The 23,882-nt window shown below is 35.5% G+C and overlaps 4 protein-coding genes and 1 long non-coding RNA gene across 7 annotated transcripts; 2 read left to right on the top strand and 3 right to left on the bottom strand.

The window, feature by feature from the left end:
* Window positions 1–246: 246 nt before the first annotated feature.
* Window positions 247–4,641, bottom strand: LOC110804506 (uncharacterized). Its single transcript, XR_002537745.2, has 5 exons — window positions 4,282–4,641; window positions 3,764–3,801; window positions 2,801–2,878; window positions 2,345–2,588; window positions 247–482 (listed from the first exon to the last, which is right to left on the bottom strand). It is a non-coding gene; the product is annotated as an uncharacterized lncRNA (long non-coding RNA).
* A 1,717-nt stretch (window positions 4,642–6,358) lies between these two features.
* Window positions 6,359–11,923, top strand: LOC110804508 (cysteine-rich receptor-like protein kinase 43). 2 transcript variants are annotated; one of them, XM_022010102.2, is made up of 5 exons: window positions 6,359–6,768; window positions 10,393–10,603; window positions 10,706–10,943; window positions 11,098–11,248; window positions 11,354–11,923. In XM_022010102.2, the coding sequence occupies exons 1-5, from the start codon at window positions 6,583–6,585 to the stop codon at window positions 11,717–11,719; spliced, it is 1,152 nt and encodes a 383-aa protein (XP_021865794.1). In that variant the 5' UTR covers window positions 6,359–6,582; the 3' UTR covers window positions 11,720–11,923. The 2 variants fall into 2 exon arrangements, with proteins under 2 accessions (XP_021865794.1, XP_056685104.1); XM_056829126.1 differs by having other exon boundaries at window positions 6,651–6,768; window positions 10,355–10,603.
* A 421-nt stretch (window positions 11,924–12,344) lies between these two features.
* LOC110804504 (uncharacterized) lies at window positions 12,345–15,577 on the top strand. Of its 2 annotated transcripts, none has more exons than XM_056829285.1 (10): window positions 12,345–12,848; window positions 13,656–13,751; window positions 13,882–13,966; window positions 14,137–14,258; window positions 14,610–14,634; window positions 14,724–14,807; window positions 14,906–14,935; window positions 15,065–15,170; window positions 15,277–15,341; window positions 15,440–15,577. In XM_056829285.1, the coding sequence occupies exons 1-10, from the start codon at window positions 12,759–12,761 to the stop codon at window positions 15,442–15,444; spliced, it is 708 nt and encodes a 235-aa protein (XP_056685263.1). In that variant the 5' UTR covers window positions 12,345–12,758; the 3' UTR covers window positions 15,445–15,577. The 2 variants fall into 2 exon arrangements, with proteins under 2 accessions (XP_056685263.1, XP_056685264.1); XM_056829286.1 differs by lacking the exon at window positions 12,345–12,848 and adding an exon at window positions 13,271–13,432.
* Window positions 15,514–17,285, bottom strand: LOC110779114 (uncharacterized). The gene is made up of 2 exons (XM_021983645.2): window positions 17,127–17,285; window positions 15,514–16,067 (listed from the first exon to the last, which is right to left on the bottom strand). Exons 1-2 carry the CDS (start codon window positions 17,179–17,181, stop codon window positions 15,742–15,744), a joined length of 381 nt encoding a protein of 126 aa, XP_021839337.1. The 5' UTR covers window positions 17,182–17,285; the 3' UTR covers window positions 15,514–15,741.
* Window positions 17,286–19,137: 1,852 nt separating this feature from the next.
* LOC130461345 (uncharacterized) lies at window positions 19,138–22,580 on the bottom strand. The gene is made up of 2 exons (XM_056829414.1): window positions 19,728–22,580; window positions 19,138–19,611 (listed from the first exon to the last, which is right to left on the bottom strand). Exons 1-2 carry the CDS (start codon window positions 22,578–22,580, stop codon window positions 19,138–19,140), a joined length of 3,327 nt encoding a protein of 1,108 aa, XP_056685392.1.
* Window positions 22,581–23,882: the final 1,302 nt, after the last annotated feature.

Raw genomic sequence — 23,882 nt, 5'->3', positions numbered from 1 at the left:
GTATAGTTAGGATTATGTGTTTGATATTAACTAGGATTGCATTAGTTAATGGTTAAATTATGTTTATCTTATTCTAGAGTCATGATAAGATAGGAGTGTTGTTAGGATAGAGTTTCGTTAACATATCAACTGCATAATTGTAACACCCCGACAATTCTCTCTTTTCTAAAATTACTTTTTAACATAAAACGTAGAGAATTATCAAGGCATTATTGCCCGTGTGAAAACGTAACGGCTTATTCAAAATTTTGCAGCGGAAAACATAAAACTAACTTTAGGTTTATAAATAATCGATTACAGGTTTAATCTCAAAAATCAATCAACGAAATTTAGGAAATATAAATAATACGACAAGTTCAAAGTCCAAATTAACAAACCCAAGTTACTTAGAAAAACAAAATAAATACAAGCTCTCTAATCCCGATCCCAATGATGCATCATCTTCAAACCTGTAGATGGCAACGCTTATTGATCCTTAGAAACTGCTCACCAAAAATGGGTCATCACAGGATCAATAAGGCATAGCCATGATCAACACACACAAACAAAGCACGTAATCAGCAAAGCTGAGTACTACATACTAAAACAATAACAATCCTAACACGATACTAATAAAACATAAACAAAGATAACCAAAATATATTGACTTGAAGACTATACTTGACTGAACTAGACCTTTGTATCATTAACATTATTTTAATTGAAATAGTCAATGGACTGAGTTGTCTACTAGAAGCCTTCACTAATGAAGACGAGGTACGGGCGCGACTCCGTAACCCCATTGACCTGCGATATCGAGGAACTTTTGACTAAAATTGAACCGATGATCAATCCGGCCCTGAGAAAGCCATAGGCCATCCATGACCCCAACTCCTGATTGTCCGTCACTTTAGACGTGCACAGTCTAAAGCTATTGCTACTCAGTTTCACTTTACATGATTTACAAATTAAACTCTGTTATGACTCAACAATCACATAAGTCATACAATCAACAAGTATTCTCCACTGTTTTTATCTTGGAATTAAGTAAGTGATCACATAGATGTCAATCAAGACTTTATTCCAATTAATCCAACATTTCCTTTAATACTGATCAACCCCTCTATATGGTTATAAGGTTTCAACTTACTAAACAAGGTCCTCGGCCCTAATAAAGTAGTGAAAAGATAAAAGGGAACACCGAACAATCGATCTGAATCAATATATATAATAATCTAATGTTCCCAACCAACATGTTCGCATCAATCTTCTACTAACATGTTATAATTCTCATAACGAAATATATATGTTCAACACGTCCATCCAACAATCACTACCACATATCAGATCAAAGAGGGCGAAAAATATCGTCCTCCTTGATGTAAATCTCGCCCTTTTAGGCTATTAGGGCGATTTATAAATCGTCCTCTCATCGCCCTGTTAGGCTCGTTGCACTAGCTTAGTAGGGCAAGCAATATTTTTCGCCCTCTTTGATTTCAATCAAAGAGGGCAATATATTTCGCCCTCCTTGATAAAATCAGATAGGGCAACTTTTTTTTCGCCCTCTTTGATTATTTCAAGGAAGGCCGCTTCTGTTTTTCGCCCTGCTTAATTGGAATCAAGAAAGGCAATCTCTGTCGCCCTCTTGATTGAATCAAGGAAGACGATTTATTTTTTGCGCCCTCTTTGTTCTAATTTGCTTTTTTAATTTTTATTTCTCTTTTAAATATTAGCCAATATATAAAATAAATTAACCTACATGGAATTCGAACCCATATCTTTGCGCATTAGCACAATGCTCTCCCATTTGAGCTAATAGGTTAGTGCTAATTATCTACCGAGCAAGAATAATTAGCCAATGCAACCATCCCATTGAAGAAATGAAGAACTGATGGTACTAAGAAATAATGTACAACTTCGTAATACCTTCCAGGAGAAAGTATTACAACCTCCAATAAATTGACTCAGCCGAGAAAACTACCGTTAACTAAATTGACTAAGCTCATTTTCTTGTCATAACCTCAACTGAATCATACCAGCCTGGCCAAACCCACCCATTTTACTATTTCTGCTCTGCCAGTGCTAGGAGGTGGTTTCCAAGGACCTATATAAGTTTTGAAGTTCAGTCGCAATATCCACCATTGGAAGATGAGCTTAGTCAATTTAGTTAATGGTATTCTAGGCGATATTCTGGTGCAAGAAAAGAGAAGCAGCCTATTAGTTTATCAGGTAGCACATATTCCTCACCCTCAGGAATAGATTCAGAAAGACTAAAATCAGAAACATCAATTCTACATCCCATAATTTTATTTTCATATTAAGTTGGTCGTACTTGGTTCATGACAAAGTATAGAAGCAAACTTACATCAGTAAAACCCGAATTTGGTACTGATACTGTTGTAGAGGTTATAGTCTGAAACTTAACAAACAAGTGTCAGTCAATACAAAAAACTCTAACATCAGGAAAAATATCATCATATATATTTAGGACTTTGCAAATTCTTGATAAAAGGGGATGCTTTCTTGAAATCCGCCAATATGACGGAACTTGAGCATACGATGTTGAAGCAATTCCTCTGTACTCATCTTGTACTCATCTTACCCAGTTCCTAAGATGAAAAATTGAGGAAATGTTTCATGATAAAAATACCTTCTCATATTTGGAACTTATATTCCTCATTTATTTGTCATCAAATAATATAAGCATTGAACCATTGTACTTCTAAGAGTTTTTTGTTGATCATGCACTTGGTACTGAGCTAGAAGTGTTTAATATGGGACAATAGATACATAAAAGACACGACTATTGGAAGATGCTAACCTCCATAGCTTGTAAAATGGCGGTCTTTATGTGCTGAGATGTCCAAATAGGATCAGAATGTGCTCCTCCAAGCGGCTCCTGTAAACCAGCAATAAACCTTCCATCATGGGAAAAAATCAACTAAAGAAAGACTATGTACCAAACTGAAAAATCTAGACCAGATTTCCATAGGAGACGGAGAACAGGAAGTCAGTAATGTAACCACATCATAAAAAGAAATCTAATAAAAATAGAGTTCCGCAAGGCTCATATTCTACAAGAACAATGAGGATGACAAAAGAATAGGGATAAAGCTTAATGATACTTTTAAAATCCTTCTCTAATTCAGATTTCATTATAAAAATGTCTACTCTAATTGTTCAGATTCTAAGAAATTGAGAAAACATGTATGAAATTAAGAACCAGAAAACATTACAGAGAAAAAGACTAGGAATCAGAGAAATAACTAAACTATAACCCCAATTGACTAAACCACAATATGTCTGATACTTTCGGTTACACACTTACACAAGTCTATCAGCTTAAGTCTATCCAACATAAATCGAAATATTATACATAACCACCAAAAATGAATTAAAATTCCAAGTTAATTGTCAAACATTCCCCCCACTAGACCCAAAATTAAGAGTTAACAAGTGAATTGATAGCCAAAGAGTTCCTAACTATCCTTAGTATTGATAGAATACAAGTTATATGCTTCGGATTAGTCACCAATGAACGCAATGTAACATCAAAATCATATAGAAATACACCAAAAAACTCAATCCAGATAGAAATTACAACAAAAATGTAATAAGATATTAACTCACATTCAATTATAGATCCAACACTTTAAAAATTCAAAATTCAGATAAGCACAATCTATACGCTCTTGTATTCAGACAATAAGGCACAATTAAAAGCCTATATTCACAAAAAAAATCCGATTAATAAAACTTTAGTAAAAAAGAGAGAAACTATTACTTAGAGTTGCAATTATGCATTATCAAACCTGAAATCACCTGCAAACACAAAACCATAAAATCAAGTTCAATAATCTATCGCCAATTGCAAATTGCGAAGACAACAACCAGAAGAAGAAAAAAAGCAGCAGAAACCACAATTTGTTGAAACAAACCATTAAAAATACATAATATTCAATAAAACCTTCCATAGACGTTTATGAAAAAAGTATAAGATGTATAAGATGTCTGCCAACAAAAACGAAATTCTGCCAGCAAAAAACATAAAATTTATGAAAAAAGTAATCAAACAAAATAGAATATAGCTATAAGTCGAAATTTGACCTAATTTATCGAGCAATTTTCGAATAAATCTTTAAGCTTACAAACTGACCAGCGAAAGAGTTGAGTAATCCGACCAATTTTCGGTTGAATTAGTGTTTACTGGATAATTGAATTTGAAATTGAAATTGCAGAAAATGCCATACATCTCAAAAATTGCAGAAAACTGAAATTGAAATCGGAGAAAGTAGATGATACCAGTAAGCAGAAATCGGTCTCCTCTCAAACAAATCTCAGCAAAAATTGTTCTTCTCTCAAACAAATCTCAGCAGAAGTCGGGCTTTTTTCTAACAAAACCCTAGAGGTTACGAACTAAGCATAAACAAGTTGAGAAACTCAATCATTTTCGACTAAATTTGGATAATCTACGAAGAAATTAGGGAGAGAATCAGGAGCAACGAAATATCTGAGATCTATTGATTTATTTTTTAGGGAAAACGAATTTGGGATTTTAGGGAAAACGAAAAACACTGGCTCTTGTAAAACGCATTTGGGGATTTAGGGGTTTATGTTTTCAAGGCTCTTCTTTTTATGTTTTATTATTTTCGTATATTTATTTGATCAACCAGGGCGATTTTTAAAACGCGTCCCTGTATTATTACCAAAAAGGGCAAACTGAAACAAGTCGCCCTATTTGTTTATTTAAAGGCGACTATACATTCGCCCTCTTTGCTCAAATAATCCTGGTTGATCTTTATTTTTGTAGTGAATATTAAACATGTAATTCCAACATAACCAAGTTCATCAACAAATTTCAACATGGATTCAACAAATAACACACATTTTAAGCACACAGGTATGTACGTACCTTGTATAAACAACTAATAGGCCACTTTAACACTTTCAAATATCGCCTAAAGAGAATTCTCCGCCAAAAGAGAGAAGGAAGGAAGGCTGGTTGGCCGGAGGTGGTGCTGCGGCGCGGCGGCATGGCAACGACAATGCGATAGATGGTTGACGGTGGCGGCGGCCGGCTGGCTTGCGCAAGAAACAAGCAGGGAAGGAGATGGTTTCTACGTGAAGGAGGAGAGAGATCGAAGAGGGTGTCGGTTGAGCAGGGCAGCGGCGACGTTGCAGGTGGTGGTTGGCCTGGTGGTCGCGGCTGTGCACGCGACGGCTGGCGTATAGAGGGAGTCGGTGGCGCGTGCCGCGGCGGTTCGACGGCGTGAGCAACGACAGCAAGGAGAAGCAGGTGTGAGGGTTTTCCTGGTTCACGTGAAGGAATAGGAGGGAATGAGGGTTTTGATTTTTTTTCTTGTTTATGCTTTTTATGTGAATTGAAATAGAAGGGAGTAGAGTTTTGGGTCTTATTATTTGGGCTTCATCCAATTGGGCTAGCATTAGGATTGAGGTTGTTTGAATCCAAAAATAGTTAGGATTGTTTATCCAAATTCAATCGAACGTGTTTTCGTAATTCGAATTCTTTTCAACGTAAAATTCTAAGATTATTTTAGATTTCATAAATTCTTAAAATATTTAGAAGGCATTTGAATAAATAAATATACATTAAAACTAAAATTCACCAATATAATTTAAGTATAATTAATTATACGTAAAACTATATTAATAAACTTTATAAATATATGGGGGATTACAATAATAGTTATTCTATCCTATGTTTGTTAGAGTCTCAGAATAAGAATTTATCATGATAGAGTTTTATTAGGTCTAAAAGTCCTAAATAAAAGATAAACATAAAATAAAAGTAGGTATCATGCATCACTATATATACTGCATTCATAAGTCTAGGAAAATTGTCTAACTTAGTGGTGTTTCGTGCTTAAGTTGAATCTACATTATAACCCACGTCAGTACCGAGATCAGTGAGAAGGAACAGTTAGGGATTGTTCCTAAGGAACTTTGTTTAGGAAATTGTGTTTTGTCTAACTAGTAAAAGGGTTTAAGTCGCCGTAGTTTTTCCTCTCTATTAGGGTAGAGAGGTTTCCACTCTAAAATCTCTCATGCAATCTCTTCATGTTTTTAATTCAGCGAAAAAGTAAATCCAACGCCTACAAACACTGATTCACCCCGCCCCTTGTGTTGTTCATCTAAACTAACAACACCAATCCACCGATGTTTTACTTAAAACATTTGCTTTTAATAAATTAGTAAAAACTTATGATCAAAGTTGACAAAAGAATAGTATTGCAATTTTTTTTTTGAAACGGAGGAAGTATTTTTTTTAATTTGTTTTAAAGTAAAGTCGGGAAAGACTTGAAAAGGAGTCAACATCATTGATCACCAAACGTATTTAAAATTCAAAGGGAGTAATTTGGAAGTTTCCTAATTGAAAATAAAAAATTTGTTATCCTGACCAAGACAAATAGAATCAATCAACGCGCGGTTTAAGTGTTCAACACCAACCTAGTTGCTGAGTTGCTGGTCTCATTATTAATTCCCCAGTTCCTCACTTAACCATGTTCATGTTCGAGGAAACACAACTGAAACTCCAAAATATAATTCAGATCAGAAAGCAGCTCAATTGTTGATCAATTGAAGATGGGAGTACTACTTTCAAGATTTTCTGATTGTCTTAAGAAGTTGAGATTCTGCCATAAATCTGCTGCCGCTGACGTTGATCAAACTTCTGAACTGTTTTTCGAGCTCCGTATACTTCAACTTGCTACCAATTTCTTCTCCGACATGAACTTGTTAGGTCTTGGCGGCTTCGGCCCGGTTTACCAGGTATTTTCATCCATCTTTATTTCAAAGTATTCCCTCCGTATTTATTTACACATGGCCGGACACGGGAATTAAGAAGAAGAATTGAATGAAATAAAGTAATAAAACAAGTGGGGTTGGATATATATTTTAATAAGTAAAAAAGTGGGGACCCTGTTATTTTAGGGGGTGTGGGATCTGATAAGGTGTAGATAGATTATTTAATTAGATAGTGGAGTTGATAAGTTATTAAAAATGATAAGTGTATCTGTAATACTCGCATTGCTTTGACTTTTTTCACTATTTACATAAATTACTTCGAACTTATTTTATTTCTATTATATGAAAACAAATGTTAATATAAACATGTTGTTTGCTTCATCTTAATATATATTTTTAAAATATTAATATTTTTATAAATTTTTATAATACGTATTTAAAGATATTGGTGGTCAAAATTGTGCATCGTCATTTGGCAAGCGTGTCCAGTCAAAACGGTGCGAGTATTAAGGGACGGATGGAGTACTTCGTATATTGCTATTGTTGGATTAATAATAGTGCAATTTGGTCGAAAATATAAGCCGTTATTTTCGTTTTAAAGTACAAATGCAATGTTAAATGACTTACACGTGAATTTAAATGTAGTTTTTTACGGATTGGGTCAATAAATCATCCCATCTATCTCTATCAAAATCAAAGATTCACAATGGTAAAAATATGGTAAGAAAAAAGAGTTTACAAGATTGAAGCCTCTAATATTTCGTAATAGGTACTCCCTTTGTCCTTAAAAGATTGTCTCATTATAAATTTTTGGGTCAAACTTTAAAGTCTTTGACCATGAATTCTCATATGCGTGTACAAAAGGTCTTGCGCGCACAAGGTGTACAATAAATTTATTGTGCACCAAGATAACTTTTACTCATTTTTCTGTAACTTTAACTTAGTTTTGATTAACTTTTATATTGGTAAAAAGAAAGTTGATAGATAAATATTTTAAAGAGTTAAATGATTAATTTTATACATTATTAGTGATTTTGAAGAAATTAGTTTTATTAAAATGAAAATAAAATTTACTAAAAATAAGATAACTTTTACATATATAAGCTTAACTTTTAAGCATTTTGAGTTAACTTTTACTTTGGTGTACAATATTTATTGTACAACCCTTGTAAATAAGAATTTGTGATGCGTGTAAGAATAAGATTCGTTTCAATATATTTCCTCCATTTCTATATAGTTGCAACACTTCCCTAAAATAGAAATGTCACAGTAGTTGCAACACACCTAAAATTAAAACATTTTTTTACCAAAGTTACAATTTTACATCTAAGATGAAGTAAGTAACGTGACTAAAGTGGTTGTGGTCAAGTACCACTTTCTTAAATATCGTGTAGAAGGGTATGTTGCAACAATAAAGAATCGGAGGAAGTACATATTTGAAATATTAATTTTTTATACAAACTTTTACCGTGTAGAATTAGAAATATTTACGTTAAGTTTTAGGTCGTGTCTTGGAGACCGTATAAAGTCAAATAGGACCATATTTTAGGGACTGAGCCAGTAACAAATTAACCATATATGCAAATCAGGGCTTTTTCGAATGGGGAAGAAGGACTGTTTATACAAAAATGTAAACAAACAATGACACCTTATCGCGATAAGATAAAAAAGGTGCCTTACAGCCGTTAAGGGTATGCCCTTGGAGGTGACCACCATTAGGGTCCGTCACCAAAAGCAATAACGACCCGTTTGGTAGCCGGTCATAAATGGTGTCCATGGGAATGAATTTGTATGTAAATTTGTAAAGAAAATTAACTTGCATTTCCATGGTAATGCTAGTTCACTCAAAATAATCTCTTTTTCTTTATAAATTTCCATTACCATCCATTACCATTTGAGAAGTGGTATTAGATGGGAATGCAAATTTATGAAGAAAAACTCCAAGTTTGAGACAAAATTTCATTACCATGGACATCATCATGTTCTTTTCTTGTCGAATAACACTTAAATTTATTCCCATTCCCACCATTTAATACCGGCTACCAAACGGCCCGTAAGAGGAAATTGAAACAACAATGAACAACTGATAAATAGAGCAATTTCACAGATTCATTAATACAAGCTGGACAAGTATAATTTAAGAAAGCACCTCATTACAATTACTAGTTTGAAGTCTAAAACCTAAGTCTAAGCACTGAGATTATGCTAGCTCTTGGAAGCTAAAAGAAACTAGAGTGTTGTTTAGTTGATCGTAGGAAGTAAAATTTCATGTGTATAAGTTTTTTCCATGTATAAACATTCCCTTAGGAAAATAGGAAGTAGAAAATGTTGTTTGGTTGAACATGAAAAATACTTTCCTTGGAAAGTTCCACTTACCTAGGGGGACCAGGTAAACAACTTCATTCGGGTAAGTAAGGAAGAGTGACTTCCCATGATTTTGGAAACCAAACAACACACAAACTTCCATTTCCTAGGAAGTTACTATGATTTTTCATGTCAAACAAAAAACACCTTAGGATAATAAGTCTGTGTTTGTTGATGCCGATAAAAGTGGACTCCTACTAAACACCTTAGGATATAGAGGGTGATATTCCCCTCATAAATTGCCTTAAATTTCTTCTCGGAAAGAACTGCTTGCTTGCTGCAATAATCTCCTGGCCTGATGCTTGGCTTGAACTCTGTCCTAAATGTTTCCTTTGGCTCTGGCACTTGAGACTTTTGTTCTCAACATTTCCGGCTTCTGTTCTCAACCATTTCCGGCTTCTGTTCTCAACCATTTCCGACTTTTGGGATTCATTTCGTTTGATGTTGCTGAATAAGGGTATTACTTAGGCTTCAGTGTTAAAGACATGGGCCTTTGTGGTGCCCTTAAGGCTTGTACTTCGAATTCTGATGGGACATTGTTCAGTAAGCCTGTTTGTCATAAGAATTCTGTTTCCCTAGGAAGTACATTTTGGATCATTTTTGGGGAGTTTCTGGGCTGGTATATATAGGAGAGAAAATATTTTGAAGGAAATACACATTACTTAATAATCATCTCAAGTTATAATATAATTACCTTACTTTTTGCAAAATAACATAAATTTGGCGAGTGAAGTAATAAAAAACAACAGTGATATCTTCTGTAGCAAGTTTTTGTTTTCTTTTTGATAAATTAAGAGCAATTATTTTGGGAGCATTTCAAAGATATTGAAGACAAAAGACATCAACTGAACATTGGATGAATAACTTCGGCCTTTTGATGTCCATGGATTAGAACTTAATTATCTCTCGACCAGCACAAGCACGCCACTAGTTTTCCAGCCTGATCTTCATTACTTCAGATTGATATGGCTAAACTTTTAGTCTATCGATAATCCACAATGCAATTTTTTGATTTCAGGCCTCTTCCAAACAATGCCATATGTCAGTCTACTTCAGATTATAAGACTCTTATTCAGAGCACTCCATTATATCAAGGCAAGAAGACGTACCTTAAAAAGTTTTCTATAGTCCTTCTTAAGCATCAAACACAATGATTGAATTCTGTGCATTGAAATTATTTCTGCTAATATTATTCTGAACCAATATCTTATTCTCGAGTCTGAAAAAGAGAGTTCTCTTCATTCAGAAGCAGAAATTTTAAACTCATCCGGCTATAAACTTCAGGGTTTGATGCCAAGTGGACAAGAAGTAGCAGTTAAAAAACTGTCAGTATACTCTAGACAAGGTGTTACGGAATTCACCAATGAAGTGAAGCTGCTGTTGAAAATTCAGCATAAAAACTTGGTGAGATTGTTTGGCTGCTGTATAGAGGGAGATGAGAAAATGCTCATTTACGAGTATCTTCCAAATAAGAGCCTTGATTATTTTCTCTTCAGTAAGATGTCTTTCCTACTTGAAATTTCTGCTACAAGTCTCATCTGTGATGTCAGAAGCAATTGAACTAGATTTGTAGCTAATGTAGTACGTTTTTTCCCAGATGAAGAGAAGTCAACAGTCCTTAATTGGGCTACAAGGTACCGAATCATTACTGGGATTGCTAGAGGACTTGTGTACCTCCATGAAGAGGCTCCAGAAAGGATTATTCATAGAGATATTAAGGCCAGCAATATATTGCTTGATGATCAGTTAAATCCTAAGATATCCGATTTTGGTTTGGCCAGATTATTTCCTGGTGATGGCACCCACTTGGAAACACTCAAGATTTCTGGTACTTAGTGAGTAATTACAATTTACAAGCAACCTCTCTTCACTTTAAACTACTATTCCTTAATTTCTACAGTTCCTGTTTTCCATGCTTTTGTTCTGCAGTCGACTCATTCTTTTAGTTGCATAAATGCTGATCAAGAAAGTGTTAATTTGTGATTGCAGTGGCTATATGGCACCCGAGTATGCAATGCATGGATATTTGTCAGTGAAGTCAGATGTTTTCAGTTTTGGGGTGCTAGTGTTGGAGATTGTAAGTGGAAGAAAGAACTTTGTTGACAAACTTGGTCCAGAGAAGGCAGACCTCTTGAGCTATGTGAGTTCTTATTTCAGTTATGATATATCTTGAAAGAGTTGCATAACCTTGCAGTGTATTTTCTGAATAGATGTTAAATCTATTGTGCATGAATTTTATGTTCAGACATGGAAGCTCTTCCAGGAAGGGAAGGCGCTGGAGATAGTTGATGGTAGCCTAGCTAAGTGCAACCCGGATGAGGCGGCAATGTGCATTCAGCTTGGGCTGCTGTGCTGCCAGGCAACAGTTGCTGATAGACCAACCATGAGTTCTGTTCATCTACTTCTATGTAGTGAATCATTCACTTTGCCTCGGCCAGGTAAACCCGGCATTCATGGCCGCAGATGGAGTGGGCCAAACTCTTCTGCTTCTACTAAAACTAATACTAGTAGTTCCTCCTCTGGTGTCACCAAGACTTTAACAGGGGGCATTCTTGTTCAAGAGCTTTCCAGAAATTCCATCTCTCTTTCTTCTATTGATCAAGGTAGATAATTTATGTAATGGACTATCATTGTTTATATTTTTTACTCTTGTAGAATAGTTTTGGAGGTTATAGTTATAGGCTTGTGAAGCTTATTTGGATTACTTGCATATTATTCTATGTATAGTGAGTTGCTACATTTTTAAATTACAGGATATAAAATTTGTTCTCATCATTTTTTTCAATAAAGTCCCGTTTCGTTCACCTGATTAAAATTGACTTTTACTGATCACAACTTATTATTATTTTTTTCTTTTTGTTGAAATAGAGGGGCAAGTCCCGTTTCTTGTTCAGCTTATCTACTGATTACTTATTGATATTTACTGATTATAATTTATGTTTTACTTATGAGATTTGATATATACTGATTACTTGCTGAACTTAAATTGTGTAAACCAAGTGGCGTATGAAGAAAATTGTTAATTATTTCGCCACCGCATATGGAAAAAAAAAAATGGCTTTTTCAGGTGCGAATGAGCCACAAAGGCAATATAAATTAATTATTACACTTAACTTATTTTGCTGAACATAAATTATTTTTTGTAATGATTTTTTGATAAGGTGAAGAGAAAAGAGCGGTTGCGAAATATTTCGTTTTATATGAGAATCAGTTCAGATTATTTCGATATCCGCTCGAATTATATTGGGTTTCAGATTGAACTGAAATCATCATTTCCGGAAAAAAAAAAACAAACATCGGATCATATAAATCGATCGGGACAATTAAGCTCGGATCAATTTTACCGTGTCTAATTGCGCACTTGTGCTCATTACAATTTTTCCTCTTCTCCCGCTAAAAGATTGTAAAGAGAAAGAGAAATGTTGCGCAAAACCGGAAACATTTGTCTAAAGAAATCCCAATAACTCAATAAGTCTGCAAATAACAATAAATTAATAAACTAATGTCGTCACATAGTCAGTGAGCTTCTCGAAGTTCCATAATCATAAATTCATAACGCCCCGCACTTTCTTCTCCATCTCGAGGCTCCATCAATCAAAGATTAGTTCATATTGGAAAAGCAAAGAGCCAGAGACAGCTTAATTTAGGAGATGACAAATTGGGAGTTGAAGAAATGTTGCAACCATCAACAACTTATTTTCTTGACTACCACTGCTGTCTGTGCTGTTGTCATTCTTGCTGTAAGTTACTAACCCCAATTATTCATCTTTCAAGCTTGAATTTTAATCGAGAATCTCATTTCTTAATTCATCCATTGAGTTATTTTTTGACTGAACATGTGACATTAGTTATTGATATTTCTGGATTGATTGATGGGTATTAATATATCAGCTATGAAATAATATGTCTTTAATTTCAATTTATTTAAGGTTGAGTTAGATTGAGCTATTTTGTGAATGTAGTCAAACAAAATTTAGTGCTAGTGTATTCAGTACGCTATAGTGTCATCAATGTAATATTTTTAGATGGGTGGTTGAATCTAGTGGTCATAACAAGCAGTAATCAATTTTTAAGTGTTGGAGGGTCAAAGATTGAATCTTTACGTGGGTGTCGGTCGTTTAGATTAGATTAAATTAATTTACTACTTGCATTCTAATGTTATTGGTTTTCTTTAGTAGCCTTATGATCACAACATATAAGATAACAATAAAATCTATAAACATAACAATGCACAAGAAACTTGATGAACGGTTTATTTACCGGTTTTGCAACACAATTAGGATCAAACTGGAATAAGTAAGCAAAAGAAGAAATTTTCTGCAAGGTAGAACAGTTTGTGGTTTACTGTCTTGATTATTAAAATCGAGGTTTTGAGTTTAGTTGAAATTTAAATAAAGCTCAAGGGTTTTCCATGAAGAATTAGTTTAATTACTACAGTCTGCACAAGTATTAATTTCAGTTACGTTATGTGAAAAAGTTTAGTTCTGTCAAGGCATTACAGTGGGGTTTATAGTGTGTGTGTGCCTCTTGTTATGTTGATTTTTCAGCTATGGAGAACGATACTGCTGATGCCTTTTAAGCTTGTCACTGTTTTTCTTCATGAAGCAAGCCATGCAATTGCTTGCAAACTTACTTGTGGCCATGTAAGTGTAAAGCACATCACTCTAATTGGTTAAAGTTTGTCCAGTTCTTTTCTCCCTGCAAGATCAGACAACTTAAGTTTTTCTGCAGTAACTTAAGTTTTGGTTAAATTTTAATTGGTTTCTTGAACAGGTGGAGGAGATGCAAGTACATGCAAATGAAGGTGGGATGACGACTACACGTGGTGGCGTTTATTGGTTTATCTTGCCTGCTGGATGTAATTACACTATTATCTCCTGAAAACTGCTTCATTAACCAAATAAACTCGTCATATTTCTTCCATATTGGGTTGTGTATTGCTTCAGACATTTGTTTTATTATTTGGGCAGTTTTATTATTCTTAAATGATGTTCTGTTTGAAGTATTTTTCCTGTTGTTTTAATTTAGACCTCGGCTCATCATTCTGGGGAATGGCTTTAATACTTGCATCAACAAATCTTTTGACTGCGAGAATAGCTGCAGGATGTTTAGCCCTTGCTCTATTTATCGTTCTTTTCGTTGCCAAAAATGTAAGCGTCTCCCAACTTGATTACTATTAAGCTAGTTTCCAGATATGTTATTTAGATTCTTGTTTCAGTTGCTGTCTCTAAACTCATTGTGCTGCAGTGTCTGATGGAATCATGAAAGTGAACGAAATGTGAGTTAATTCATTACAACTTTATGTAGAAGTTGTGAAAAAATCTATGCTAGCTAGACTTCCTACTGAAGCTTATTTCTTGTCCGAAGCTCACTGTCACATGTTAGGAAAAGGAAAATTCAGTCCCGAATATGTTGATTACTACTGAAGAATAGTTCAGTTTATATATAAGGTGTTAACTATCGCTAATATGCATGGTTACTGATTACATCTTCTTCTGCAGTGGACACTACGTATATTATGTATTGGTACGTTCCAAATATTCGAGCTTCCTAGTTTTATGACAATATACTGTTTCGAATGTAGATGCCTAATAAGCTAAGGTACTGAATTGCAGGGTTCATTATTTCTCTTGCTGTAATCTGGGTACTGCAAGAAACAACAAAAATCCACATTCTCCGTTATATGATTATGTTCATTGGTAACTTGATTCATTTTCAGTTCATTGTTATTCCATTCTTTACTGGATTTAATAGTCCTGTCAATATTCCGTTTCATACTTTTGTCTCGTGTTGGCAGGTATAATGAACAGTCTGTTCTCAGTATTTGGTAGGTACAGGCGACAAATTATTCCTTTAATCCTAATGCTATTGCAGATGAACTGGTTTGATCCTTTCCAATTTCACGTAAAGCTGACGTGAAGCATCTGATCTGATGTGATGGGTTTATAAACTACAGATATATACGGTGATTTAATCTCCCGAAGGGAACACACTAGTGATGCAGAGAAGTTTGCAGAAGAATGTCCTTGCTTCTGCAATGGTGTGGGATGGGGTATCGTTTGGTAATTAATTATACTTGTTTCTTTTTAGTCCATTTCTCGATTAACATATATATATAACAATCTGTATGGAGTTTAATTAGTTTAACTATGTATTTGCGTATTGCAGGGGAATAATATCATTTATGTTTCTATGTATATCCATGTATTTAGGCCTCGTAATCCTATCTTCAGGTGTTCTTCCATACCTTTCGTTTGAGTTGAGTGTACGTTCCAATTAGATTAAATTAAGTTCTGCAACATAACCTTAATTCTTTTCCTGATTTTTGCAGCTTAAGAAGAACTAGACTGCTTGAATGCTGCAGCTCGCTTACAGATTAATATATGTTATTACTTTTTTATGATGTGTATCAGTCCAAGGATAATCCATTCATATAAGTGAATAGAGTTGCATACATCACATGCATTTATTCATATAGCTTACAAGAACGGTACAACACATACGTAATTGATTAAACACACAGATACACATGCATAGTTCTGCAACACGTACTAGTCCTGTTTATAGTCTCGATGACACAGAAGAACAAGGACTATATATGATGTGATGATATGATAAATCCAGCTGAATTAATTAAGCGCAAACGCCGTAGAAGCTGAGAACAATAGGAACGCAGAGCCCTGAGCAACAAACATTCTTGGCTTGGAAAGCAGGGCTACATGAAGCTCCTGCTGCATCACATTTTAGAGCGCCACCACGAACGCCATCATTAGATGTCGTCCTCGGTTGTCTTAACTCCACCATCTTTTGGAGAAACTCAAACTCAGCCATTTTAGCTTTTTCATATGAAGCCGCCACTGATTTCAGTTGTGCCTCTATTAGCTCCTGTGTTAGTGTTGCCGCCTCTTTCTCTGTGCTGCTACTTCCTGCTAACTGGATCATCTTTGCATTCGTAGGACCTGCAAATAAATCACGTACATTTCTTAATTACAATTTTTTTCATGAACGAGGAGAAAGAAAAGAAAAAATAATCATTGCCATGTACATTGTAACGTTGAGACGAATCTGATAAAAACTTACGTCTTTATGTTTTTACTGAACTATGAATCACCAACAATAAATTTTCTTTTATGAAAGTAGTAAAAATATATAAGTGTTACATCTTAAAAAAAAACAAAGAGGGGAATTAAGCAAGTATAACCCCCTTTGATAACTAAAACCAAATAAATTAAGGAAAATGAAAATATTATGCTAAAACATACATTGATTAAATTATATTGGTCGACATGTGAATTTATCATGCATTCCGATCCAAAATCAATTCGAACTTTAAAAATGAATTAATTGCTTACCTACAGTAGTAAGGGTGGCATATATAAGTATATTTTTTTGAGGTAAAAGGACGAAGCTATATTATTAAGATAAATCAAGTTCCGTCAAGGTTGTTAAACTTTGGGGGAACAAATCAAGACAAACATACTCATTACAATTTACAACCCAATTTTTGTGTGAAAACATTACAACCCAATTTTTGTGTGAAAACATTACAATCCAATTGAGTTTCCATCTTGCCACTAGATACGTCAAAATATTACATGCCCTTTTAACCTGTAAAATTGAAAAAACACTAGAAAGAACATCCATAAAAGACAAATACATCATAGATAAAGCCAATAGCCTTAATTATTTTTAATTGCCACCACCAAGTTAATTACTAGTATATCATAAGCATTTATTTAGTTTTCGTGTATTACTGTTTTAAATTAATCGATCTAAGAAAATAACAATTCCTATATGTAAAATTGGGACAAATGTTACGTCTATCCAATAGGTAAATAACCTCATACCTTACTACTAATAGACCATTAATTAAAAAACATAATTATTAAAGTTGATTTGGATTCCATTGCCACTTTTCTAATTAGATATGGGTTATTTACCCGATGGATAGACAATATTTTACGTTAGGTCGTAACAAATTAATGAGAATAATTTGAAGTCATTAATTAAGAAGAAACCTGAAGAAGCAAGCATGAAAGCTAGGAGAAGAACAAGCTTGAAGTAATTGAACATGTTGGACAGTTTTTTATTAGAATTACAATGAAGAGAAAGGTTTAGATTTTAGATTTTGGTAAGAAAATTCGTATGATATTGTCTCTATTTATAGCATACTACGTACATTATATTCCTCCATCCTTCCTTCACAAATACGAAGTAAATCATAATGCATTATTGAGCTATCATATCATATGTACAGAGCAAATAAATAAATAATCTCCATTGCTCATATACCTTGTGGTTTCACGTGTAGATCTAATCAATTATTGGAGTAATTACATAATTATCTCATTTGATGATTGATGATACATGCACCTACTCTTAATAGTAACTATAATTATATATTGTTTATTTATTTATATACTCTATCCGTTTGTATTAAAGGTGAGTTTTATTCAACCCATTTTTACTTTTTTTTTTTAACTTATTAAAACAACTTATTACCCATTTTCACTTTTCTTGACTTATTAAAACAATTTAATTAGAATTTATTCCGCTCCTCCTTCCTCCTTTTCTCTCTCAAACCCTAACTTCTTATAGCGGTTTATAGCTGTTTATGAAGGGGCTTTTATCGGTTTTTATTGTTGAAAAGCTCCAAACTTTGTTATTTTGTTGGTTTATATATTCCTTTAATTTGTTTGTTTTTAGGTTATAATAACACTTCCTCCTTGTGTGAGGAACTTTTCTCTCTTGAAAGACAGGGTTTTTATTTTCCTTCGAGGAATTTTTTTTCTTAGTTATTTCGTAGAACTATGTGTATAAGGAAAGGAAATAATTGGTTGAAAATAAAAAACGTCAAGATGGATATCATATTTCAATTTGCTAACATCAAACATTAAAGATGTTGAGTCGTCAAAAGTCGATCATGGTTGAAGCACGGCCATATCAAAGAAGCGGATACATGGGGTTCATACTATAGTAAATTAGATGAAGAATTTCATATTGATGTTTTAGATTATATGTTTTTTAGTGCCAGTGGCGTATGCAGGATTGACAAACATGGTATGCACAAATTAAAAATTAACATAAATCTACTTATTGAGTCCATATTCTTCTTTGTACCTAAATTCTTTTCGTACATGGTGGTTTAGATTTTAGATGGAAACTGTCCTAATCTATCTATCTATTATTACTATATTACTATATGCTAAAAGACACACCAAGAATGACACGTGTCACGTCCTAGTGAGGTCCTTGATAATTTTTTTTAATTTTTTTTTTAATTTAAGAATCTTTTAAAATATCTAATTTAAAGATTTTTTTTTCTTATTCTTTCCTTCTATTTAATATAATAGAAATATATATGAAGAAAAAAAATATGATTTCATGTATTACGACAAGGATAAAAAAAATATATATTATTACTGATTTGAAGAACATATATGTTAGGAATGAAAAAAAATCACAGTTTTTTTGATATTATTGTTTCTATAATATACGTAGTAAGCTATTAAAACAAAATAGCAATTTTTTTTTTTTTTCATATAAAATTTTCAAAACAAATACATTATACTCTTAACCACAATAGTTAATAAATAAGTTACACTGGAATTTATCTTCTACAAATAATACATCCCTATAGAAAATACACTTTATTCTCTATGTCGTATAACCTCCAACCTTTTTGACCAAACGGATACCCCACAAAAGCACATTTTCGTGATCTTGGACCAAATTTGTCCTTCACCCTAGGTCGATTATTTGCATAATATAAACACCCTAAGACACGCATAAGAGAGTAATTTGGTGAATTTCCAAATAAAATGTCATAGGGAGATTTGTTTTGTAACATAGGTGTAGGAGTTCGATTAATAATGTATGTCGCCGTTATAGCGCATTCACCCCAAAAAGTGATAGGAAGATTGGCTTGAAAACGTAAAGCTCGTGCCACATTTAGGATATGTTTTTTTTTTTGGTTAAAAACGAGTCACTTCATTCAAATATAAACATCAAAAGGTTGTAACGGTTTGTTCATGACGCCCCACTCCTTTCGGAGGCAAAAATACAGCCACTTATGGCATAATTATGAAGCAAGCATGCTCCCAAAAAATAAGTTTCATTGTTACTAGAGATATCATTAGCTAAAATGGGTGGGGGGGAAATTTTAACGCCTTGATCCAACAGACTCAACCGGGCCTTGGCCTTCTTTGCCACGTAGTCCACCTCCAAGAGTTGCTCTCTTCTTTGGAACTTCACACATAGGCTCCCGTGGCTTTTTTGCAATGCCCTGCATTTTCCATACAAGTTAGTGAGGTTTGTAGTTGGTGCTTGGTCATCATTTAACTCTTCTACTGCAGCTTTACAATCTGAGTAGATTGTTGTGTTTTCCCAGTTGTTGTTGACACTCCAGGAGACTGCAAGAAGGATTTCTTGTGCTTCTGCAGTCTTTGCTGAGTTTGTTGTGAAGGTACCAGCTACACCTGCTATAACATGTGGTTTGGGTCCCTGCATACAATAGCATAGGAAGCAAAGAGTGTGGTACTGCAAAAGGTGGCATCACATTTTATAAAAAACTGAGATTGGGGTTTGGGTTCTATATGCATTGGCTTGGGTTGATTAACTTGGGTGTTCTGGGACTGTTCAAACTCATTTGAGAGCCACATGGTTTGCTGACACCAGGGGGTGATGTTTTTATTTTCCTTTTGAAAAGCCCACATGTTTCTCCTGATCCATATCCTCCACAAACAAAAAGCAAACAGAGTTTGGGGGAGGGGTGTGTTAGGATTTGGATCAGTACTGTTGTTTTTTAAGTTTTCAAGAAACCAGTATTCAAAATCAACATTGACATGGTTAATCATTGGTTTAAAAGCAACTTCACTCAAGAATTCCTGAGCTCTAGGGCAATGTAAGAAAATATGTGCCATGTCTTCCTGGGCAGTGGGGCAAAAGATGTAGTGAGGGTTAGGGATGATGTGTCTGCTGGCTAAATGGAAAGCTGTTGGGAGCCTTTTCCATAGGATGAGCCAGAGAAAGAATTGTATCCTGGGTGGGCATCTAGCTTTCCAGATATAACTCCATTTGTCATTTGGTAACAGTTCAGGGAAGAGGTTCCTCCAGATGGTGTTATATGCAGTTTTTGAGTCAAACTTTAAGCCTAAGGTAAGGGAGCAGTAGGGGCCATCTCTTCCAAACTGGGGTAGAGGGATGGCTTGAATCCATAGGACTAGGTCAGCAGGGAGGATGAAGGAAAGATACTTGATGTTCCACTTCCCATTACTTATAATACTACTGAGTTTTTTATGTTCCTCACCTGTATTCATTGGGCCAGCCACTAGAGATCTAAGGGGACCTTTTCCTGTCCAATTATCATGCCAAAGGTTAATATTATCCCCATCCCCAATGTACCAAGCAGAAAACTTTTGGTATAGATCCCACCCATTCCCTACATTCTGCCAGATATGAGAACCCTTGTGGAAGGGAGTGGGGTAGGGTCTATTCTCAATGTACTTATCCTTCACAAGCTTACTGGCCAGGTTTGTGGTTGTGTCAAATTTCCAGCAGAGTTTGGCCATTAAAACTTGGTTCATAATAATTGCTGATCTGATACTTAGCTCCCCTAATTTCATATCCCCACAGGATTTTAGCCAAGCTACTAGGTGAGTTTTCTGTGTTTGAGGTTCATAATCCCACAAGAATTTTGCACATATTTGGTCAATTGTTTTCAGGGTTTTCTTGGGGAGATAAAGGACTTGCATGGAGTAATTGGCTATGGCAGTGAGGGAGGCCTTAATGAGGACTAGTCTTCCAGCTTTGCTCAGGCACTTTGCTTTCCATGAGGCCAACTTACTTTTGATATTTCTACAGACATACTCAGTTTGGTTCTTTGTTGGCCTCTTATCAGTCAAAGGGAATCCAAGGTAAGTACCTAGGTCTGGGCTAGGCTGGACTTCTAGGGCTGAACAGAACAGATCCTTTTGTTCTTGAGGTGTATGCTTTGAGAAATACATTTTACTCTTTGCATTGTTCATCTTTTGGCCAGAAACCTCCCAAAAATTCCCAAGTACATTTCTTATGCTTTGAAGAGTTTTGTTAGATGTGTCCCCAAAAAGAATGAGGTCATCAGCAAACATGAGATGAGTTATTGGAATGCCATTCCTCCTAACGCAGAAGGGTTTCCAGTCCCCTTTTGTTGCTGATTCTGTGATGAGGTCAGCAAGGTATTCCATGCAAAGGATGAAGATGTATGGGGATAAAGGGTCTCCTTGTCTAATACCTCTGGATGTTTTAAAGCTAGGGGATGGTTGACCATTAACAATGATGGATGTGGATGGGGAGGCTATACAGTTCATGATCAGGTCACAGGAGTTTTTGCTGAACCCTTTTCTTGCTAGACAGAACCTAATGAAATTCCACTCCAATCTATCATAGGCCTTTTCTAGATCAATCTTAAAAACAAACCACCCAAATTTGCCTTTCCTGGTTTTCATGGAGTGTAGAATTTCAGAGGCATCTATGTAGTTTATCTCACAACCTCTCCCTGGGAGGAAACTATTCTGATTGGGAGAGATTAGATCACCAAGGTGAGGTCTGATTCTATTCACTAAGACTTTGGAAACAATCTTGTAGTTGACATTACAAAGGCTGATGGGTCTGAATTGTTTGATTGTTTCTGGATGCTCAGACTTAGGGATAATGGAGATGGTGGTATCATTCACTGAATTGGGGAAGAACCTATTCTGGAGGATGCTATCTACAAAGTTATAGGTGTCTTGCCAAAGATTTCCCCAATGTTGTTGATAAAAGAAGGCATGGAGGCCATCTTTACCTGGTGCTTTCAGGGCTCCTAATTGGAAAACTGCTCTTCTTACTTCCTCAATGGAGGTTGGGTGGTCTATGCTAATTTCATTTGTGTAGTGGTGGTCCTCACATGGGGAAATAGTGCTTTCAGAGGTGAAGAGTTTAGTAAAATAGGAGACAATGTGGGGAACTAAGTCAGGTCCTTCAACACTCATACCAACATCAGAATTAAGTTTAGATATCTTATTCCTTCTCCTCCTTATAATTACTGACTTATGAAAGAATCCAGTGTTAGCATCCCCACTCTTAATCCAATTAGACCTTGCCCTGGCCATCCAGAAGGCTTCTTGCTGTTCATAAATTAGGCTCAACTCCTTGGAGAGTTCCTCATTTAATTCCAGTAGATGCCTACTGGTTGGTCTAGTTTCAAGGGCCTTTTGGATCCCTTTTAACCTAGCAGACAGAGTTCTCCCATTTTTTTGGAAATTCCCTATGTTTTGCTTTGCCCAAGAAGACATCTTTTTAGAAATATTACTTAGTTTAGGAACAAGGCTAGAGCAATCAGTATTCAGGTTTTCATTAACCATGTCAATAAATCCTGGTTCAGCATACCATACTGGTTCCAGTTTAAACAAAGGGTGGGTATAGGTAACCCTTTCATCTTTGTGATCAGTCATGAGTTTAATTGGATTATGGTCTGACGTTCCTCTGGGAGGTTATGAACAGTGGTGTTAGGAAACAGGTTTAGCCAATGCCTATTTAACCAAGCCCTATCTAGTTTTTGATAAATGGGATTGTCTTTTTGGTTGTTGAACCATGTAAATCTACTTCCTACACTACCATCATCTAGCAAGCCACATTCATTCACTGCATCTACAAACCTATCAGCTCTGTACTGTTTTATTCTATTTCCCCCAAGTTTGTCCGATTGGCAAGTGATTTCATTAAAATCTCCCATTACAACCCAAGGCACAGAAACATGTTTGGACATATCTATTAATTCATGCCATGATTCTACTCTACTTTTAAACTTTGTAATAGCATAAATTGCTGAAAGTAAAAACTGAAAAGGGTTAGAAGTGTTTACCTCCACAACGCCATGAATAGCATGGAGATCCTTCCAAATCATATGGAAATTGATGAAATGGGGGTTCCACATAACTATTATTCCGTCAGAGAGCCCATACGGTTCAGCCAGTACATAGTTCTCAAAAGGGGTCTTCTTCATAAGGCGCTTAGTGTGTTTTGGGCTAGTTTTGGTTTCAGTCAGGATGAGGATTTGGGGCAAGTGTTCATCATACAAGTGGCGCAGGTTAGCTTGGAACCCTCTGCGAGCTATCCCTCTACAATTCCAGGCGACAATAATCATCGGGTCAGGGATCTTGTGAGTCCTCGAGAACTCTTTGTATTTCTTCTGAGTGGAGGGGTCTATCTTGTTCATGAATTCTTGACTCCTCTTGCTCCATAGGACTTCCTTCCTGGCTACAAACTCCAACTCCATCTCGCAATCCCCTTCCTCTATCTCCTTTACCGAGATCACCTTGATTTCCACCTGTGGGAGACTCTCTTTTGTGGAGATTACCATTAGGGCGTTGGTCGCTTCGCCGAATGTTCCCTTGAGGGGAGCCCTTTTGGTTAGCTGCCAAGTTTTCCTGACTTGCGGGAAGATCGGTATTGGATCTGAGAGAAACTCCAACTCCGGTGGGAAAATGAGGTGTTCCTCCTTCGCTTCCTTTGTCCTCATCCACCATCTGATGAACTTCTCCAGGCCAGGAGAGAGAGCCTTCACAGTCTTGAGATCCGGTAGGTGCACAGGCATCAGCGAACCTCCTCTTTTTGGCGACATTTCCAAGTCTTGATATGGAAAGTCCACCCAGTGTGGTGCCAAGATGAAGCCCCTTATCGCTTCCGCACTGACGTCCATCCATTCGTTCGCCAGTCTAAGGGTGAATCTCATGTTGTTGAAGTTGAACTCCGGG

Source organism: Spinacia oleracea, chromosome 5, assembly GCF_020520425.1.
Source record: "Spinacia oleracea cultivar Varoflay chromosome 5, BTI_SOV_V1, whole genome shotgun sequence".
NCBI lineage: Eukaryota > Viridiplantae > Streptophyta > Magnoliopsida > Caryophyllales > Amaranthaceae > Spinacia > Spinacia oleracea.
Note: the sequence above shows the minus strand (reverse complement) of the source record. Positions and strands in the feature narration are given on the sequence as shown.

Coding starts and splice junctions, on each gene's coding strand:
- LOC130461345 (XM_056829414.1), bottom strand. CDS start 22,580: ATGACTGATCACAAAGATGAAAGGGTTACCTATACCCACCCTTTGTTT. Junction 19,612..19,727: donor AACAGTCCCAGAACACCCAA/GTTAATCAACCC, acceptor TATTGTATGCAG/GGACCCAAACCACATGTTAT.
- LOC110779114 (XM_021983645.2), bottom strand. CDS start 17,181: ATGTTCAATTACTTCAAGCTTGTTCTTCTCCTAGCTTTCATGCTTGCT. Junction 16,068..17,126: donor TTTCATGCTTGCTTCTTCAG/GTTTCTTCTTAA, acceptor ATTTATTTGCAG/GTCCTACGAATGCAAAGATG.
- LOC110804508 (XM_022010102.2), top strand. CDS start 6,583: ATGGGAGTACTACTTTCAAGATTTTCTGATTGTCTTAAGAAGTTGAGA. Junction 6,769..10,392: donor GCTTCGGCCCGGTTTACCAG/GTATTTTCATCC, acceptor TATAAACTTCAG/GGTTTGATGCCAAGTGGACA. Junction 10,944..11,097: donor CTCAAGATTTCTGGTACTTA/GTGAGTAATTAC, acceptor TTGTGATTGCAG/TGGCTATATGGCACCCGAGT.
- LOC110804504 (XM_056829285.1), top strand. CDS start 12,759: ATGACAAATTGGGAGTTGAAGAAATGTTGCAACCATCAACAACTTATT. Junction 14,259..14,609: donor TTCTTTTCGTTGCCAAAAAT/GTAAGCGTCTCC, acceptor CTTCTTCTGCAG/TGGACACTACGTATATTATG. Junction 14,936..15,064: donor CAGTCTGTTCTCAGTATTTG/GTAGGTACAGGC, acceptor TATAAACTACAG/ATATATACGGTGATTTAATC.